Source organism: Phaenicophaeus curvirostris, chromosome 4 (genome assembly GCF_032191515.1).
Source record: "Phaenicophaeus curvirostris isolate KB17595 chromosome 4, BPBGC_Pcur_1.0, whole genome shotgun sequence".
In the NCBI taxonomy this organism is placed as follows: Eukaryota; Metazoa; Chordata; class Aves; order Cuculiformes; family Cuculidae; genus Phaenicophaeus; species Phaenicophaeus curvirostris.
Genome location: NC_091395.1, coordinates 68576290 through 68594256, shown reverse-complemented (window position 1 = coordinate 68594256; position 17967 = coordinate 68576290). Strand labels below are relative to the sequence as shown.

The following is a 17967-nucleotide window of genomic DNA, read 5'->3' as shown; positions in this document are numbered from 1 at the left end:
AATGCTTGCAGGAATCTGAAAACTACTTTTCCCAAGATAAGGGATGAATTTTAGATAGGGCAATATTAGGGGGCTTGATTTTCCATGGAAAAAAATCCTAAGTGTTCTCCTCCTATTCCATCATACCAGCATCACTGACATAATCTATTTCTTTAGTTTGCATGCCAGCTAATTTCCAGTAATGACCAAGTTCTTTTCTCTTCCAAGATGGTGTTATTACAGTGATGGTGCGTATCTGAATATCTTTGGCAGAACGATATTTAAAGATGAGGTACAGTGCAGAGAAGGAATTACAATCATTCAGAAATCAGACCTTGGCAATACTTTGGTGATCAGCTCCTGCAAGCTTTGTTTTTAGGAGAAGAGAAGAACTTGTATACCTGTTGTAAGGATTCCTGTTGTATCGTCCTGCTGCAGTTACAGGATGGTTTAACCAGACTGGTTCCGAGACACCCACTTTGTAGCTAGGGGGCTCTCTAAAGTAGTTCTGGCAAAGCTTAACTTCATGGAAAGAGGAGGTTCCAGATCTGTCTCCTAAAATGGTTGTAAAAAGCTGAGCTAGATAACTGGTTTTAAATAAGCAAATCTTTGGCTAAGTTTAGGAATAGCTGCTTGCCCAGACGTAGAGAAAGCAGACCTTTGCTTCCTATCTTATCTTTCTGGAAAGGAAACAAGTAAAACTCCAAGAAGGCTAGGGAACTCCTGTTTCCATGCTCTTCGTGTTTGAGAATTCTCACTGTTTAACTGGTTATGGTTAAAGCTTTCTGGATTTTCATTTTATTTACACTGAATTACAGCCTTGACTGACATTAACTGTACGTTGGGTTGGTCAGGATCACTTACGTCCTAATGGAACAGTAGCTACATTTGAACCATTAGGTCTGTTCTGCCTTTTGAGGAATGTGTATTTCTTTAACTGCCCCCTGCCCAGCTCTTCTAGTGTTCATTTGTCAAAGAAGAAACTTCCTAATTCAAGCTAGTTTTATGTCCTTGCATTTTTAAAAGATAAACACTTTTTCCCTAGTTAAATGCAGCCACCTTACTGTTACTTAAAAAACCCATGAGATTTGTGTTTTGTCGTTGTAGACCATTTCCATGGAAATGTTAGGGGAGAAAGACAGGAGTTTGGGGTTCTGTTTTTTATCGTATGCCTGACTTCAATATATGTAGGTGATGATACTGTATGTATGCAGTGTGTGAGCATTAGCAATATGACTGGTAATTGCTGATAATTCCAAATGGACATAGATGCTTATGGAGACTTTTACAGCATAGAAATGGCTCGCTCTCTCTCGTGGAACATGTAGAAAAATTAATACCTGCTCATAGATTTGAGTTCACTTTAGAAAAGCTTTAGGATGGTCCATGTAGCCAGGTTGTTGCTGCTTGATATAGTAGATGTTGCAATTAAACTTTGTTTGTGTGTACAATATGCACAAAGGACTTGGGTATTTTGCTGTAAACCACTTCATTGATATTCTTGATGACTGCAGTGTGGGAAGTACCTTGTGAACCCTAAATAGGAAAGTTACCAAATGTATTTAACAAAGGCTTTTATTTCATTATCCCTTTGGCTTGCCATAAATGAGAGTATAAGGAGAAACTTGGATTTATGCCTTTAATCATGAACTCACCTATAAGGGCACTTCAAGCAGGAAATTTTTCATTCCAAATGGTTTCCCCAAAACATGAAAATGGAATTTCCATCGGAACTAATGGGAGCAACAACTGAACGAATCATCAGCCTTATTTTTTTCAAAAATCTGGTGGCCAGGCTGAGTAATATTTAACTTTTTTTTGTGAGCACCAAACCCTTGAAATTGTAGAGTTCTATTCTTTTTGGCAGGAACACTACACAAATATGCAAAGGTCATGAATGAGGTCCCTGAGAAGAGAGTGTATATATTTTAGCCAAGCATTTATTATTCACTTTCTTTCAAGATGCCTGTGCTGTACGTTTTGAGCCTTTCCTCTAACTGTAAGGATAACGTGATTTTAAACCCGCGGTGACTAAAATCTCTCAGCATAGTAGCTGGAGCCTTAAAAGAAGCAAGACTAAAATGTAGTAGTTGCTAACATTCAGTACTACTTAAATAAGATAAATAAGGATGCCTTTCCGAGGCTCTGGATGCTTTTTGCAGAGTTGACAGTTCATCACATCATTTCAGTGCTCAGAGTTTGAATTTAGTTATGAGTATAGGTAGACTGTCATTTTTGCCCAGTAAACAAGATCACTCCCTATTAGGACAAGCATGTGAGTTTAGATTGGGCTTCGGTGACTTGAACTCCACTGCTACTGAGTGTAAATGCACTTTTTCATTGTTCAGGTCAACCAGTCTGGAACTGCCAGGTGAGCTGTCTCAGCATACCTGTGAGAGCAGCAAGAGTCTGTGGCCTCAGTCTTCAGGCAGAGATGTTTTTTTTTTTATTTTTCTTCTTTCTTTGTCAAAATCAATTGCATGCCAAAAAGTCTGAAGGTGGATCAACTGTTTATCTTACCAATTATTTTTCAATGTGCTATGCAGCAATACCACGATATTTTTGCATACGTGGAGCGGTACTGGAGCGTTGCTAGAATTCAGGCACTGTATCAGTTTCAGTAGTTTCACTGAATTTAAAAAAAGAAACCCCATGCTGACTGTCCAGTGCTTCTACACAGTGGCTGCTCACACCTAGAGCAGAGGAAAAGCAGCAATATGTAGACCATAAACGTACTAAAGGACCCAGTTCTTAGCACTGGCTGCTGGTGTTTTATGTTACAGTTCATCTCCTGACTTACAGGAGTGTAAGTAAACACTTCGTTTGCAAACTTCAAGCACCCTGACTTAACATTGGTTACCAAGTTCTTGTTAAGTGATGAGTCCCAACTTGCTGTAGAAAAGCAACCTGCGTTTTGGTGTCTGAACAATGTTCCTCATTCTTGCTTCTGGCAGTACTTGGAAAGAAAAGGCTGGGACCAGTGTGCATGTCTGGAACTGTTGATGCCTCAGAGATCTTTGTGTAAGTGTTGATGAGAGAGAGAGAGACAGATAGAGATGATGGGAAATGTGCTGCAAGACTCATCATGAAAGATGATTTACGCCTAACAGAGACATGACTACAAGCAAAAGGTTTCTCAGGAGTTTGAAGCACATCCACATAATCAAGAGAGAGAATAGTAGAAGGAAGTAGGAAGATTAAGATTCCTAGGTTTAGTACTTATATGGTCAAAAAAATAAATAAAACTTACTGGGTAATAGAAATGTAGCCTGGATGTATGGGGTTTCTCTCTATTAGGACAAGCATGTGAATTTAGATTGGGCTTCAGTGACCTGAACTCCACTGTTACTGGGTGTAAATGCACTTTTTTGTTGTTCAGATCAACCAGCCTGGAACTGCCAGGCGAACTGCATCTTTTGGTGTTATTCTGCTTTAACAGATCAAAATAAGGTCAGGTCTAGTTTAGCTGGCAGTCTGCCTGTGTAGATGAACCATGAACCTGTGCTGTGCAATTTAATAATTAATCCTTAAACAAAGCCAAGGCTTAATTCTAAATGGTCTTAAATTGATGTGACTTTACATAACTCCAGCTTCATCTTGTCTTAGCATTGAGTTTTTCATTCAAAGATATGTAAAATAAAACCCAAGAAACCTTGGAGGAAGGAAATCTTGCTTAACACGCCAGTTTCCATTTTCATATTCAGTTCTTCTCCAGAGAAATAAGCTTCCTACTCTCCAGGAGAGCTTTACTCTGCTGAAATCAATCACTGAGATTTTATTTATGCAGCACTTCAGGGCAGCATCTCAGATCCTCAAACAGACTAATTTTCATTTTTCATGTAATAACTGCTTAGTAATAAAAAAGGAAGAGGAGAGGCGGAAGTAGATCGTGTTGGGAATACCTCAGTCTTGTCTGGTGAAACATGCCTTGTAAGACAAAAAAAAAAATGTGGTTTGGTAGGAAGCCTTGTTTCCCCATTCTATTTTTGACTTCAGCTACTGTAGTGATAGACATTAATCATCACTCTGGAAACAATAATTTTTATAAATATTTGCATATTTTCCTATTAAATAAATAGTAGTCTATAGAGGAGGGGGAAAAACACAACTAATTGTGAGTTTAAAAGTCTCATGAGCTATGAATTTTGGGGTTATGCCCTGTTGAACAGATAGAAAAGGAAACTAGATTTGATCTACAATTTCCTTTCAGTGTCTGCATGGAAATCTTATTGCAAGTTAAAATCTCTTTGAAATGGTCCTTCATCTTGTGTTTTTTTAGTGCTCTTAAATCATTTTACAAGTCTTACTTAAGATTTTGACAGGAGTGAAAAACAATTTCTCTATTGGTGTATTGGTAAAACATGTTAAAACTCTTGTATAAAGCAAACAGTTTTGGTTTGAATGTCACATCCTTACAAATTTCACCTTGAAGTCTACCCGAAGTTCCCCTTAATTTCAGCAAAAGGGGCTTATATGCATCCAAGTGATGAGGTTAGCGTTCAAAGCAGAATATAGTTAACCTTGAGAGCTAGATCCTGCAATGAAGCAGCAGAAGCTTAAATTATTAGTCTGTAATCTTGTGACAAGTCTACTTAAGAGTAAATCATTACCTTGATATTGCTTAACAGTAATTCTATTACAACATGTCACAGAATTGTTTGTTTCTCGTAGACCAAACTGGAACTCTGAAGAGACTAAGTTCAATGTATTACAATTGCAAGACAGTTCTTTCCTCATGTGAGAGCATCTCTTTTCTTGGAGCACTGTGATATGACTCTGGCATGGGTTGTTACTGAACATTGTTCTTTCATTACATGCGCTCTTAAACCTTTTACGCAAATCTAGCACTCGCACTGTTTTGACCAAGACTATGTACTGAAGTCAGCTTCTAGAGTTTCCTTATACTAATAAAACTGTATGATTTAGCTATGTAGGCTTCTGCAAGAGCCAGTCGTCTTCCTTGTCATTGTTTTCTGTACTTTGCCATATTCCTGGAAGGGTTAGCAATTTCTTTCTAGTTTATGTCCTGATAATGATGTAGAGAGAAATGTAGCACAAAGAAACCTGGACTGTGAGCCTACAGATCCTGTTGACAGATGAAAGGCTAATTAGCTAATTCAAAACTGATCTGATCTGTAATCTTGACTAATAAAAATGAGGCTCTTCAGGTTATGTTTCGGCAAAAGATGACCTGACTTGCACAGCTGCTGAGCATCTGCAGCCTGTAATTGCCTTTTATCAGTCAGGCTTAAACATTCAAGCTTCCCACTGTAATTTTTCAGTCAGTTAATCAGACTCCACTATCATGCCAGGTTTCTAAAGCACTGCACAGTTTTAAGTGAGCGGAGTGGGATTTGTTTAAACGGACTTCTGTACACGTTGCATGGAGAAATATGCTCTCTGCTGTCAAAGTGGGTGTACCACCTGCAGGAACATGGGACAATCAACCCTGTGTAGTCTCCATGGTTTGGTATCTAGGACAGAGTACTTACCTTTGATTTTTAACTGGAAACTTGCATTAGGACTTTAAATAAGTGAATATACTCAACACTAACCAGAAAGGATTTTCTGAGAAGGCAAAAACCCATTGCAGCAGTGGCAAATGAGTCTTGCTATATAGCATGATTAGTAGTTCTCTTCCCTGTAAAGACCTGGAGGTAGAAAGCTATCTTGAAGAATGCTAATGGGATTATATGCATCAGAACTGTGATCCCGGATTTAGGAGCGCTCAGGCAAACAATACAATGATGCATAGTCTGGCCCAAACTTATACAAGTCCCACCATCAATAAGCTTGTGTGGATACTCTTACTCAGGAGTAAATTAAGCATGGCAGATTGCTGGAATTACTAGTTAAATACTTGATATCTGACTGCGCAGTGGGGGAGGGAAATCTGGAAGGGTAAGAGGAATCTTTTAAATGTACTTTTCATGTTTAAACTAGGAGAACAGATAGCTTAACTATTCTCTAGCCACTAAGAGGAAATTGCTGTGTTTGTGGGAAGCTGTTATGGGAAGAAATCACAGTGAAATTCTGTTTTCCCTCTGAACTCAAAGTCTCAGTGAGTCATTCCTCCCCTTCCCCCCCTAAAAATGCACTTATTTCTGCCCCTGGGCAAATATCATGGTTGTTGTGAAAATGGCTGTAGTTTGGGAGGCCACTGATCGGAGTGTCTGTGGAGGCAAATCGAACTGTTATTGGAGGAATGTGTGTGGATTTGCTGAATCTCACCTCTTTTTCTTAAAGGTGCAGATAACCTTTCTAATAATGATGGAAACAAGACTGATAAGATAGAATACTATATTTCCAAGTATACACAGTACTAAGTGATATCAAAGTGATTAAGTCTGGGAACTATCTGTCATACTGGCACCTTGCCTGCTCTGCCTGTGCTGCCAGACTTTCTCCACAGCTGCGTGGCACCCCTGCTCCCACAATGGGGAGTCGCTTGAGTCTGTCCTCCACTTAGCTGGCTGGCAGCTTATCTGCTTAGCAGAGCTGGCTGATGCTGTGGCTCCTTGGCTCTAGAGGAATGAGAGGACTGCCAGGTGTGGAAGGACGTCTTAGTGGACGAGAAGGGTGTCACAGTGCTGCTGATGCACTCTGTGCTTGTGCTGATGCTTGTGTCCTTGTGCTGTGGGATTCTGCTTTCCAGCAAAATTGGGTTGGCAGGTGGCAAGGGATTAGTGAAAAATCTGTTAACTACTAAAGATGTAGTAACCTCTTATCAATAGCAACAGTATCACGCTAATTAATAATTACTTAGTATTAGGAAGCTCCCTGCTGGGCTATTGAACTGAAAGCCAGGTCTCTTCTTCCAGGGTTGGAGATCTTGCTCCAAGGAATGTGGCACTTGGTTAACAGACTCTGTTTATTGAGAGAGCACCAAGCAGAAGGGATTTGCAGCAGTATCTTTGCTATGGCATGTGGCAGATGGAAGTTTGAGCTTGAAACTCTCCATTTAGTAACTTTATAAAACTCCTGTCCATCCTGTTTTATAGCAAGGAGCAAATGATTTAGCATGTTGACCAGAATGGCAGAAATGTCATAGGCATGGATCATTCATTTAAGTCACTTGATTGCCACATGTTATTAATTTCCCATCAGTTTTGTAGCCCTAAGGAGATGCTGAAAAGTGCATGGTCTAGTGGTCTGGTGAGATTTTACTCTAAATGCACTAGCTGGTCTAGTTTTTTAGGGGATGCTAAGTGTATCAGTCTGTATCGTTTCAAATGCTACAAAAAGTGTTACAAATACCATTAAATATTTAATAAGTGTACAGCAATAGCACTTTCTTCCTTCGCGTTCAGCTTCTGTAGACCTTCTAGTTTGTAGTGCCAGTAACACGCGCAGCTGAATCAATGCATCTGTGATACAGATGATCTGCCATCTGGCTTGGGTTTAAGTGAATTGTTGTGGTGTTCACTGTACAAAGACGTCAAGTTTGATTACTTAGGTTGAAACAGGACTAATCCCACTGACCCAAATTTCCTTTGTGCAAGTAAAATCCAGTTTCTGCTCTTCATTGTGTATGAGTGACTTGTATTTAGAATGTCTTAAGAATATTTAAGATGTATATAGCAGGAAATCTGTAAATCTTGTAAAAGCTTCTGCTGGAAACATTATATGATCCATATGTAAGACTAAGCTTGAATTTTAGGGAGTACCAAAACTTGGAAATGAAAGAATGCTATACAAACTTCTTGGAGATATTAGCTGTTAGTTTTTTTTTCTTCCTTTTGGTCATACTTATGAAGCAAGTAGTGCTTTCAATAACAGAAATGATACTATAAAATGACATTGTGTAAATTGCCTTGGAAGCCCATTGCATGTGATTATACATTTTTAGGGTTAAGTGATCTGAAGTGACTGTTCCCTCTAACGTCCTCCAGATGAAAATTGTTTGTTTACAGCAGTCTTTCTGGCACAGCCCTGCACTGTACATTTGTTCTAATTTTAAAATCTTGACATAAAATCCCAACTATGTGTGATGTAGTGGTTGCAATTAAATTCAGCTTTTGTAGAAATTAAGCATGAGCTTGCAGAAATTGCTTTCCAGTCCATGTTTAAAAAAAAAAAAAAAAGTAATAGTTATGTAAGTGGTGAATTATATGGTAGCCTTAAATCCTGGTTATTGTAATCTATGCTCCTGGCTCTTTCAGGCCTTTGATTTAGTGTTTTGGGTGGTTGGAGGTGGGAGCAGCAAATTCCTTACAACATCCTTTAGAGAAGTTCATATTGTGATTTAAAAAGGGACAGTCACTGGAATTGGAATAAAGAAACCTTGTTTCTGGTGCACCTACTTGATTGCATTGAGGTTTTGAGCACAAGGAGCTTCAAAGCTGTTTGATGTAGGGACTGTCCCTGAGCAGTACAGCCCAGCTGGGCCTTCTAATTCTATAAATTACACTTGCATGGTTATTGGCTTCTTTTGAGTTCTGGTTCCTAGTCAGATTTTCCAAGTATAAGAAGAACAAACTCTCAGATGCCTCACTGCATTAGTACTTAAAACCAGCACCATCTACTGTAATGTATAGAATGAGTATTTGTGGTTACATTTTGTCTTTGAATTGTATCACAAGCAAAATGAAAATGGGCAATGTTTGTCTTGTTTTGTTTTTCCAAGGTCTGGCAGCAATCGAGCTTCCTCTTTGGGGCTGGCTGCAGCCACTTGCCTGCAGAGGTATTTATTTCCTTAAATATCAGGTTACTGCAGTCCACCAGAAGAGGGGGACGCAAGCTTGAAGGGCTCATAGATGACATGACCAAATGCTTCCTTTAAACCAGGGCTCGCTGAATCTCTTTACTGTTCAGTTAGTAGCTTGTTATTGGGGTTTATAAATTTACTCATTGCAGGTTTTTGCTGATAGATGTTCAAAAGGTTTTTGTAAGTTTTATGTGGTTTTGTTGTTTTCAATATCCTGCTGTAGGAATGTTTTGAAATTGCTTATATTCAGTACTTTTTCTGTTGACTTGTGCATACATACACATGAAATATTCTCCTAAACTGACTTCAGTTTTGTTGGTCTTTTACAAGTACAGTATACCATGAACTGATAGATCTTGTCTTGTCTTGACAAAATGCTTTAGTATCAGAAAAGGTAGAAAATTATGAACGTAAGAGTAGCCCTCTAAGCTGGGGTTTTGTCCTTTCTTCTTTTTTTTCCCTTGGATGCTTGATATTCATTAAACTGATTTAAGTAAAATTCTGAGAAAACAGAAAAAAAAACTTCCTAACAACAGATTTAACTTTATCTGTCAAGGTTTCTGCTGGTTCAATGTACCTATCAGATATGCTTTATAATCGGTAATGGAGATTTGACTCCCTCCTGTAAATTTCTAAAAGCCTGTATTTGGGTGTCATTTTCACTGAAGTTCAGTGGTCTGCCAGCTTGAATGATTAAGGGTGTTTTGACATGTAAGCAGAAATTATTTTGTGGTCCAACAGTGCTTCTTAAATTGTGAGTACACTAGTGACAGAACTGTATGCAGGAAAATTGTTTCAGCTCTTATGTTTTAGAATTAGAAACTGCTGCCAAGGAAATTATTTGAGAAACTCCCGCTTTCGGTGTCTATGTATATTTGGGGAAACTCCCTTTGCAGCTGTTGCACAACTATCTGCAGGAATAGGACTTTGGCCATCATGTTTGTACTTCTGCTCATTTACATGATTATTTTTTATAACCATTTTTATAACCATTTTTTGTGGTCTAGTTTAAATTGTTCTGCAAACACTGAAGAAAGATATTAGTTAATCACAACCGTAGCTGCATTTACAGTCTCTTTTACTAGGACCTTGCGTATAAGTAGTAGTTAAAAAGAACACAGAACCAGTCCATTTGGTTTGAATGCTAACTGAGAATGGAATTGGTAAGATGTCTTTTGAATTAATTTGAAAGGAATATAATAAGCAGCAAAAATGTTTAAGAACTCATCTTCTTTTTCAGTTGTCACTTATACCAAGTGTTACTGGTATGGTCTGACTGGCATAGACCTGACATCCAGTTAAGTTGCTGGGTGAATGCTCCTACATAGTTTTGAGGGACCTATTGATTCAGTAGAAATCCCTTAAACTCCACTTGAAAAGCTGCTCATAATAAAATTGTCAACATAGAGCATTTTGCTGGGATGGCTGTACTGATTCTAATTCAGTCCTTCTTTAAATCAGTGTGAAGACCTAGGTTATTTTTCAAGGCTAACTGATGTAAGAGACTCTGTTAAGTGATAATGTTCTTGTATTGAGAGTTTGCAGGACGTTCTTCTCTTCCAGAAGGTTCTTTTCTTCAAGCTGCACAGTGTAATTTGTTTTTTACAAGCTATGTGTACACCGCAAATACTTTGTGGCTATCCTTTGGTCTACAGACATTTGAGCAATCTATGACATTGACCATATCCCAGAAGCAGTCACTATATCATCTTCTAGGACTTGTGCCAAGCCTTTTGGTGAAACAACCAAGAAAAGTTACAGCTTTGTTTTAAAATTGATAGACTCCTCCTCTGAAGTGTGGCTGGCTTATTGCAGGCCAATGCTGGCTGGCTTTTTTGAAGTTCCAAGCCAACAATGTGTCCATAGATGCTCAGAGCTTAAGAGCAGTGCAGTATAAATAGAAACTTGGAAGCTTTTTGACCTAAGGTGTTTCTTTGTTTTAGATTTAATATATATTATCAAGGCTTCAGCTACTTTAAAAAAAAAAAAAAGTAAATAAGAACTATATTATTAAGGCTTCTTCAGCTCTGCCAAAGTAAGCTGAATGGGGAATGATAGTTGAAGTTTAAAGAATAGGAATTGTTCTGGCATGGAAAGAAGATTTCTGGAAGTTCTGGCCTAATTTCTCTCTTTTGGTACCAATTCTTATTTATTAATTTATTTGTTTGTTTTAGTTATTATCTTGCAGGTCACGCAGCGGTGATAATTCTGATGCAGAGTTATTCACGTTTTCACAGGGCTGCCTTTCCTAGCAGGTGACAAGTACTCAAGGCACTTGCTGTTTTACAGTCCGCAGTTGTGGAGTATGCAGTTGACAGATCCATCACTTCTCAGTACAGTGAATAAGTTTCCTACGTGATCTAGAAACCTGTGACTAAACTAGTTTTGTACAAATAATAAAATAATAAACTTCTTACTTTACTCTTGATTCAAGCTCATTAAAATCAGTAAAACTTTAATGGAATGTGGCCTTCTTTAATGCCTTACCAATACAGTAGCTTTTATGGAAATAAATAACATATGAACTTAGGTTATCCTTAGTGGAACTAAGGAACTGTCCTTAGAATAGTTAACCTTAGGTTATTCTGAGTGGAACTTGACTACTGAGCTGACTGCTTGCTGCAGCTGAAGGGAAGTGTTTTTGCACTATTTTATTTTTTATGTTGTTGATTTTTCTTTCTGCCTCACCTGTGGCTGCACTTTTCTTCTCATGCTTTATTTAAAGTCTATTCTTGCGGTTTCCTGCAAATTGGTCAGCAAGTGGAAGCTCCCTTGCTGCAGAGACAACTCAGTCCATTAGTTAGACTAGTGAACGCATACCGGTAAGGACAACATAGAGCTACAGGTCTGTTTTCTTGTTCTGGCTTTCCAGTAACTAAAGATAAGCAGGATTGCTTTTGTTGGGAAGCAAGAGCTGTTCCTAACAATGGCAGAGATGATTGGTGGACTTCTTGGACAGTGCTAGAAGGAAATCCAGGTGTTGGTTTCTGATGCTTTGGTTCCTGTTGTGGCTATCTGAGTGAAATCTCCTAATGTTAAAGAAATGAAGTAACTCCTTTTGTATGAAATTCTCCCTTCTCACCACTGATTTTGTGCAGACAAATGGGGGTTAGTGGTCCAAAAACCGTACACCAGAGTTCCTTGCAAAACTGAATTTTGTGTTGTGAAGAAAGATAAATTTGATACTCTTTCATTTCCCTGAAAGACATGTTAACCAAATCCACAAGGATTTCATGTTTCTTCAGACTCTATATTTGCAGTTTTGAAGCACAACCCTTCTGATTAATGTTTGATCTAGAAAGTTAAGCTGAGTTTTCATTCTTCCAATACTGTGAAACATCTGCATTTTTTTTGTTGCTGTTCCTCAGAGAAGCACCAGCTCGTGTGTGTGTGCCTGTGTGAAGTGGCCTCTGTTCTAACTCTGTGACTATCTTGACAGTGTTGGAAATCACCGGAAATCACCAGAAAAATCAAAAAGGGATCTTGGAACTTGAAATGAAAAATTCTCTATTTCTGAGTGCTTAAGTGAAGAACGGGAGAGGAATGTGTGTTGGATAAATGAGACTTAATTGAAACGAGACTAGAGAGGGCAAAGTGCATGGTACTATAGTTGTGGGGCTTGGAGGGGAAAACCAAGGATGAGGTCTGTCAGACCAGAAAAGAGAAAGAGGAACTGATATTTTTTTTCCAGTGTTGCATATCCTGAAATACTGTTGTTTTTTTGCTGACGTAGAGGTAAAGGTTGCAAAGATGGTAATGTAAATTTAGAAGAATGTGCTTAGATAGCAGAGAACTGGAGGGAGGGGGGGATGATGGCTTTAAAGTATTCTGTGTTGATACTTAATGTCTAAACTAGTAACTGATATTGTATCAGATAAAATAAGTGAATCTAAGGCACACACTGCTGAGATGTGTTCCTCTTTACATCTTCTTGTGAAAAATCTGTTAGTTAAACCACTGAGACAACTAGATATCGATTCTTAAGTAGCATGGGAATTTTGTGTTGATATGCTGATCCTTTTAGCTAACAACAGCTTTGTGATGTTTATGGTTTGCTTCCCTCTCCTATATAGCCTGGCTGTGGACAGGTGCAAATAGATGCCCTATAGTAAAGATGGAGAATTGTTTTTCTAGCAGATACAGCCACTACCTGTACCTGAAATGTTATTTTCTTCTGTGCTTTGACTGTGGTGTAGCTTATGAAAAGATAAGGTGTTACATAGAAACCATTTCCTTCTGTTTTGGAGAACAGGTTCATGGCCGTTTCCCCAAAAATATATGAAGTAGGTTTTGTTTGGTATATCTACATATGTAGGTTTTGTCCACCATTCTGAAACTTGTTAGTTTTATTTGCCTCATTTGAACTTTGTGGCCTGGGGGGTTGTTAATTTAAGACAAAGTCAGTGAAACACCTGAATCCTTTTAAGAGCTTCAGATAAAAATAAGTGTAAAACTGTGGCATTTATTCATCATGAGTTGGTGATGTTTGTCCTATAGAATTTTTGCCCTGGTGTTTTGAGCCTCTTGGGTTTGAATTTCATTCTCTTGTGGTTTGCATAGCGTCAAACATACATGCAAGACTTGCTGTAAAGCATATATATGCCACACAATCTTTCAAAATGGCTGGGATTAATTCTTCGGGTTGAAAAGGGAAGGACCAGCTCCAGCTACGGGGAAGAAAACAGATGGAATACTTAGCATAGTTCTGTGGTGTAGTGCCAGTACCTGAAGCACAGGCAGCATTTCTGAGCTCTGCCTCTGTTGGCGTGAGAGCAGGAGTACACTGCGAGAAAAAGGGAATTTCATTTTCTCCCAAGGGAAAGTAGTTGTTTGAAAGGTGAGCAGGAAGCAAGTGAGCACTGGAAAACCCCCTCTGCTTTCTGGCTTGCCATGTGACAGAGGCTTGGGGTGTGCAGGGGTTGATTTATAACCTCTCTGAGAAATTGGGAAATCTCACAGAGATAGTGCTGCCCACTGACACTGGGGGGAAGCAGGAAGTAGCAAAGGAAACAAGTCATTGCCGAGGCGTCCCTTTTGGCCACCGTGCAGTGCAGATGCACGAGCAGTCGGGGCAGGGTTTCTTCTCCTTTTGTGTGTTGAGTGTACAGCAGCTGCCGTCGTCACTGTCAACCTTGTAATACATGAAACGCGGAGGAGTGCAGCGATGTTCCTGTCATGCCTGAGAGGGGTTATAAGTTATTAATGGCTTTGTCATCGCAAAGGAAGCAATCGTTTGGCGAAACAGTCAGCAGAAAAACTATGTGTCGATCAGGCGTGGTCACCAGGTTAGTGCACATCTGTGGCTTGTATTTCTGCTACCTTTTCTCTTTTAGGTAGAGAGCAGATGAAAACTTTGAGTAGAATGTTGTATTGGGGTAAAATACTTTTTAACTCGCACAGAAAATTCAAGGGTAAAGAATTGAAGCAGGAAGACATGGGGAAAGTATTGATTAAAAATGTTTGCCAGAAAAGACATGCAAGTTGAAGCAAGTTAAACTGAGTAAACATACTTAAAACAGTGTGCCTCGGTCAGGCTTAGTTCTCTGCTCTCTTTGTCCTGCAAGATTTGACTTCAGTGTTTGTACTTCGCTATTAATCCTTATGAGAGAGTACTGTGAAAGGGGCTGTTAGAAATATTAAGAAACTGAACGTGTAACCAAAAAGTAGCAGAGATATGAAAGAGTATTTCAGAAATACTAGAGAATGTTTAATAAATAGAAAAGAGACCTGAAGGACAGATGGTAAATGTTTACATGGTTGAATTGGAGAACTAGTTTTTGTTCAGAGTTGCTGAAAGCACATTGGGGAAGCTTTTATTTTACAGTTTTGCTGTACACAATACTGCCTCATTTTTGGTTAAGCCTTTTGTAGAGACTGAAACTTCAGTCTCCCTCTGCACTGTGAGGAATGCATCCTTTTCTGTAAGTTATATGTAAGTTACATATTCAGAAGGAAGCCAGTATCTTGCTTTGCTAGGTTTTACTTTAAAAATAGAATTTAAAGAATAGAAGTTGTGAGATGCTATGGAGTTTTAAAAGTTCTCAGACTTAATTGGCGTAGAGGTACTTGTTACAAATACAGATCAGGTTTAATTTTTGTATTGCAACTTTGGAGGCTGTTTTTAATTTGTTTTCAACATGACCAAACTGGGCTGTAGGTCAGACCATAAATATTATCATAACAAGTCAGAATTTTTAATGCAGCTTTTGGCAGCTGTAGTTTCACTGATGGTAACGTGCTCTTACACCTATATACTGCGAGATGTGGAGATGATCATATCTGCCATATGTTCTGCTGAAGTGAGGTGAGAACTTGAGGACTCACGGCTCTTCTAGGGTGCAATCCTTAGTTGAATCAGCTTGTATTTGCTTTAGTCAGGCTGCATGCCAACAGCTGTTAAGGCCAAAGAGGAAAATGTTCTTCTGTAATATAATCCAGATTTTTAATGTGGCAGAATTTTATTTTTACTCATGGAGGGACTTTTAGCCTGTACAGTTGTGCCCTAGCCTCCAATCTAGCTTGTCCGTATATGCTGACTGAGGGGATAGGTTAAAATTACCCCACCTTCACAGATGTATACATTTGCATACTACACAATAACAGAAGTCTGCTCTCCATTCAGAGTCTGAGCTTGGTAACAGTATTGGTGTGATTCAGAAGAAACTTCTGTGTCAGACTGGCATTATCTGGGTTACGCGATGAAGTGTGTAATTTCACATTTTCTTGCATGGTGTTGTGACTTTCACAGTACTTTAAAATGAAAACCAGGTCATTGTGATAGTGTTTGAGAAAAGTATAATTGTGATAGGCTACCACTGACTCTATTGATACGCTAACAATACACTGCCAGTTGGTATATATGAAGTAATTACAATAGCAATTGCATGAGCTCTGTTTCACGCTCGATAGGGCTAACTGCACTGTTCAGTCTTTCCAAAAGCACTATTGAATGATGAAGAAAGTCCTATAAACTGCTGTTCCACCATTTCTCCTGCTATACTGTAGGGCCAATCGTCTGCCTCACAGACATGAAGTTATCATGGGGATCTTCTGAGGAACAAAATGATGCAGGGCTTGTCACTGTTTGCCGCCGTCCTCATCTGATCCAGAGGGTTCTGTTCAGTGCTGTTTCAGTGGGGGGGAAGGTTGATACAATAGCCGCTTAGGGTGGGTTTGGGGCTTGATTGAAAACTTAATTTAAATATACATCTAGTCCTTGAGTGAGTGGGAATAAAAATAAAGTGTGTAGCTATGACTAGCGGCTTGCACAAAACCAGGCATGAGTTATGTCACCTTCTGTTTGTAACAGGGGGCTGGTGTCAGAAGGAGAGCACGGCTTGGCTCTGGCCGTGCTTTAGAGGCCCTTTCTGTTGACTTCATTGTTAGCTCCATGGAGGAGAGACTGCTTATGCACTTGGGGTGGAAGGGTAGGGTGGTTTTGGCTTCTAGTGCAAGAATGTAACTGTGTAAGAAACAACTTGGAAAGACTTTTCTGGTTTTTATGATCCAAGAGCTAACATGCTCTACTATGACTTCAGTGCTTGAAAATGTGTATACCTGGTATCGCAACATCAAGCTGTTCTTCACGTATGAATTAAAAAAATTACAAGAGGAATGTCAAGAGTGGAAGGAACCATTTTGGTGAGCTAAAGGTAACCATATTGTAGATACTAGGACCAGAAAAATCTTCCAGAGCATCCATTTTTCCTTTTTCCCACTCCTACAGTAAAGATTATATAGTTACATTTTTTTGACAACTTTCTTCCAGCAGCTTGATGCAAATTAGCATGTATCATCGTTCCAGAGATGTCAAGAAAAGAAGAAAAATCTGCTTGGGACTAGGTTCAAAGTACTTGAATAGATTTTAGAAGCCTAACTTTAACATTTCAGTTCAGAATACAGAAGTCGTCCCTGTGTGTCCCCAAGTGAAAGTGCTTGAAGAGCCTACAGATGCAATGGGGAGTACTGTAAACCACAGCAAGATCTGGAAAATAGACGTAGCAGCCTCCACATCTATTGACAAGCCTGGTAGATTAGGTGGGCTCTTAAGATCATACAGTGTGTACTTGGTTGCATGGAGTTCGGCCACGGCTCCTTTTATTCACTTGGCTGGAATGTGAAAGTCCTGACGTTAGGTCTCTATTCTCAGGACTGATTTATAGTCAGTAGTCAAAAGTAAGAAATGATTGTGAATAGAGGAAGCAGAACCTGATACTCTGCTTTCCTTTTCCCCTCAGTTCAATCCTGTAGTTATGACACTGTAGAACTAGCTTCTTCCTCACCCCCCGCCCCAGCGCCCTACTCCTCTCCTTCCATGATATTTCTGTTTTCTGTATGCCTGGTATTGGGGTTTTCAGGTGGAGGATAGAGTGCCCGTTCAGGCACACTTTAGTGAATAGTTTTAAGTAGTCTATTCCAGCACAGGAGGCCAAGGTGACCTAGTCAAATATTTGTGTTTTCTGTGTTGACCTAGGGTGGGAAACCCTTGTCCCCAGTGTTTGCCAGCTTACTGGTTGCTTTAGATAACCTCTCTGAGGCATTTAACTCTGCTTCTTCTGATATGTTGTCAACCTAGGTGTATAACACTGAAACAGTTTCACAGCAAAGACTAGGTGCTTAAGTCCTCTTTTGTTCTGTTTTTTGTAGTAAAAGCACATTGGCTTTCAAGACCCACGATGAACTTGAAACTGTTGGATGGCATTGACACTAATGTTACAGTTAGATCAAGAAAATTAAGATCACAGTATATTTGTCTGAACAAAAAGGTTCCATTTTTACTTAATAATTTCTCTGAATTTCTCAGAAACAGACTGAAATACATTAATCATAAATTAATTTCTGATGTTTGAATGTTGATGTGCCGGTTCTTAAAAGAAAAAAAAAAAGCTCAGGACTTGCCTTTGCGTTCCTAATTTCACGGAAATGGCTCTCAGCAGTATTGCAGTGTGGTTTGGCGTCAGCAGCCAGCTGGTTGATGCTCTCCACTTCCCTCAGAAATAATTTGAAGGATTCTTTTTGTTGTTGTTGTTGAGGGGGAGGCTAACTTTTGTTACTATTTCTTTTAATTCTTAAAAGCTTAAAATATCTTTAAAGCTTTTTGAACCTGTTAACAAATTCCTGAGGAGGAAGGAACAACTCAGCTTGGAAAGATCTCAATCATATAATAAACAGAAGGAAGCATATAGCTGACTATGACACAAGTAACTTAACTTTTGGTGAGCAGGAAGGTCCTGGAGGAAAGTGGGGAAACCGTGGTGCCTTGCATTGTCTGGTGTGAGAAA

General features: G+C 39.1%; 1 protein-coding gene across 3 annotated transcripts in view; it reads left to right on the top strand.

The window, feature by feature from the left end:
* Nucleotides 1–17967, top strand: part of SH3BP2 (SH3 domain binding protein 2) — a 38332-nt gene that overhangs the window by 5759 nt on the left and 14606 nt on the right. For 2 of the 3 annotated variants that reach the window (XR_011337386.1, XM_069856449.1), the window contains exon 1: nucleotides 13731–13971. The exons of the other annotated variant lie outside the window; for it this stretch is intronic. Coding sequence is in view for 1 of the 2 variants with exons in the window: in XM_069856449.1 (XP_069712550.1) it covers nucleotides 13862–13971 (110 nt within the window). In the remaining variant the exon portion in view is untranslated. Of the gene's footprint in view, nucleotides 1–13730; nucleotides 13972–17967 lie in introns of those variants that run through there. 3 annotated transcript variants of the gene reach the window in all.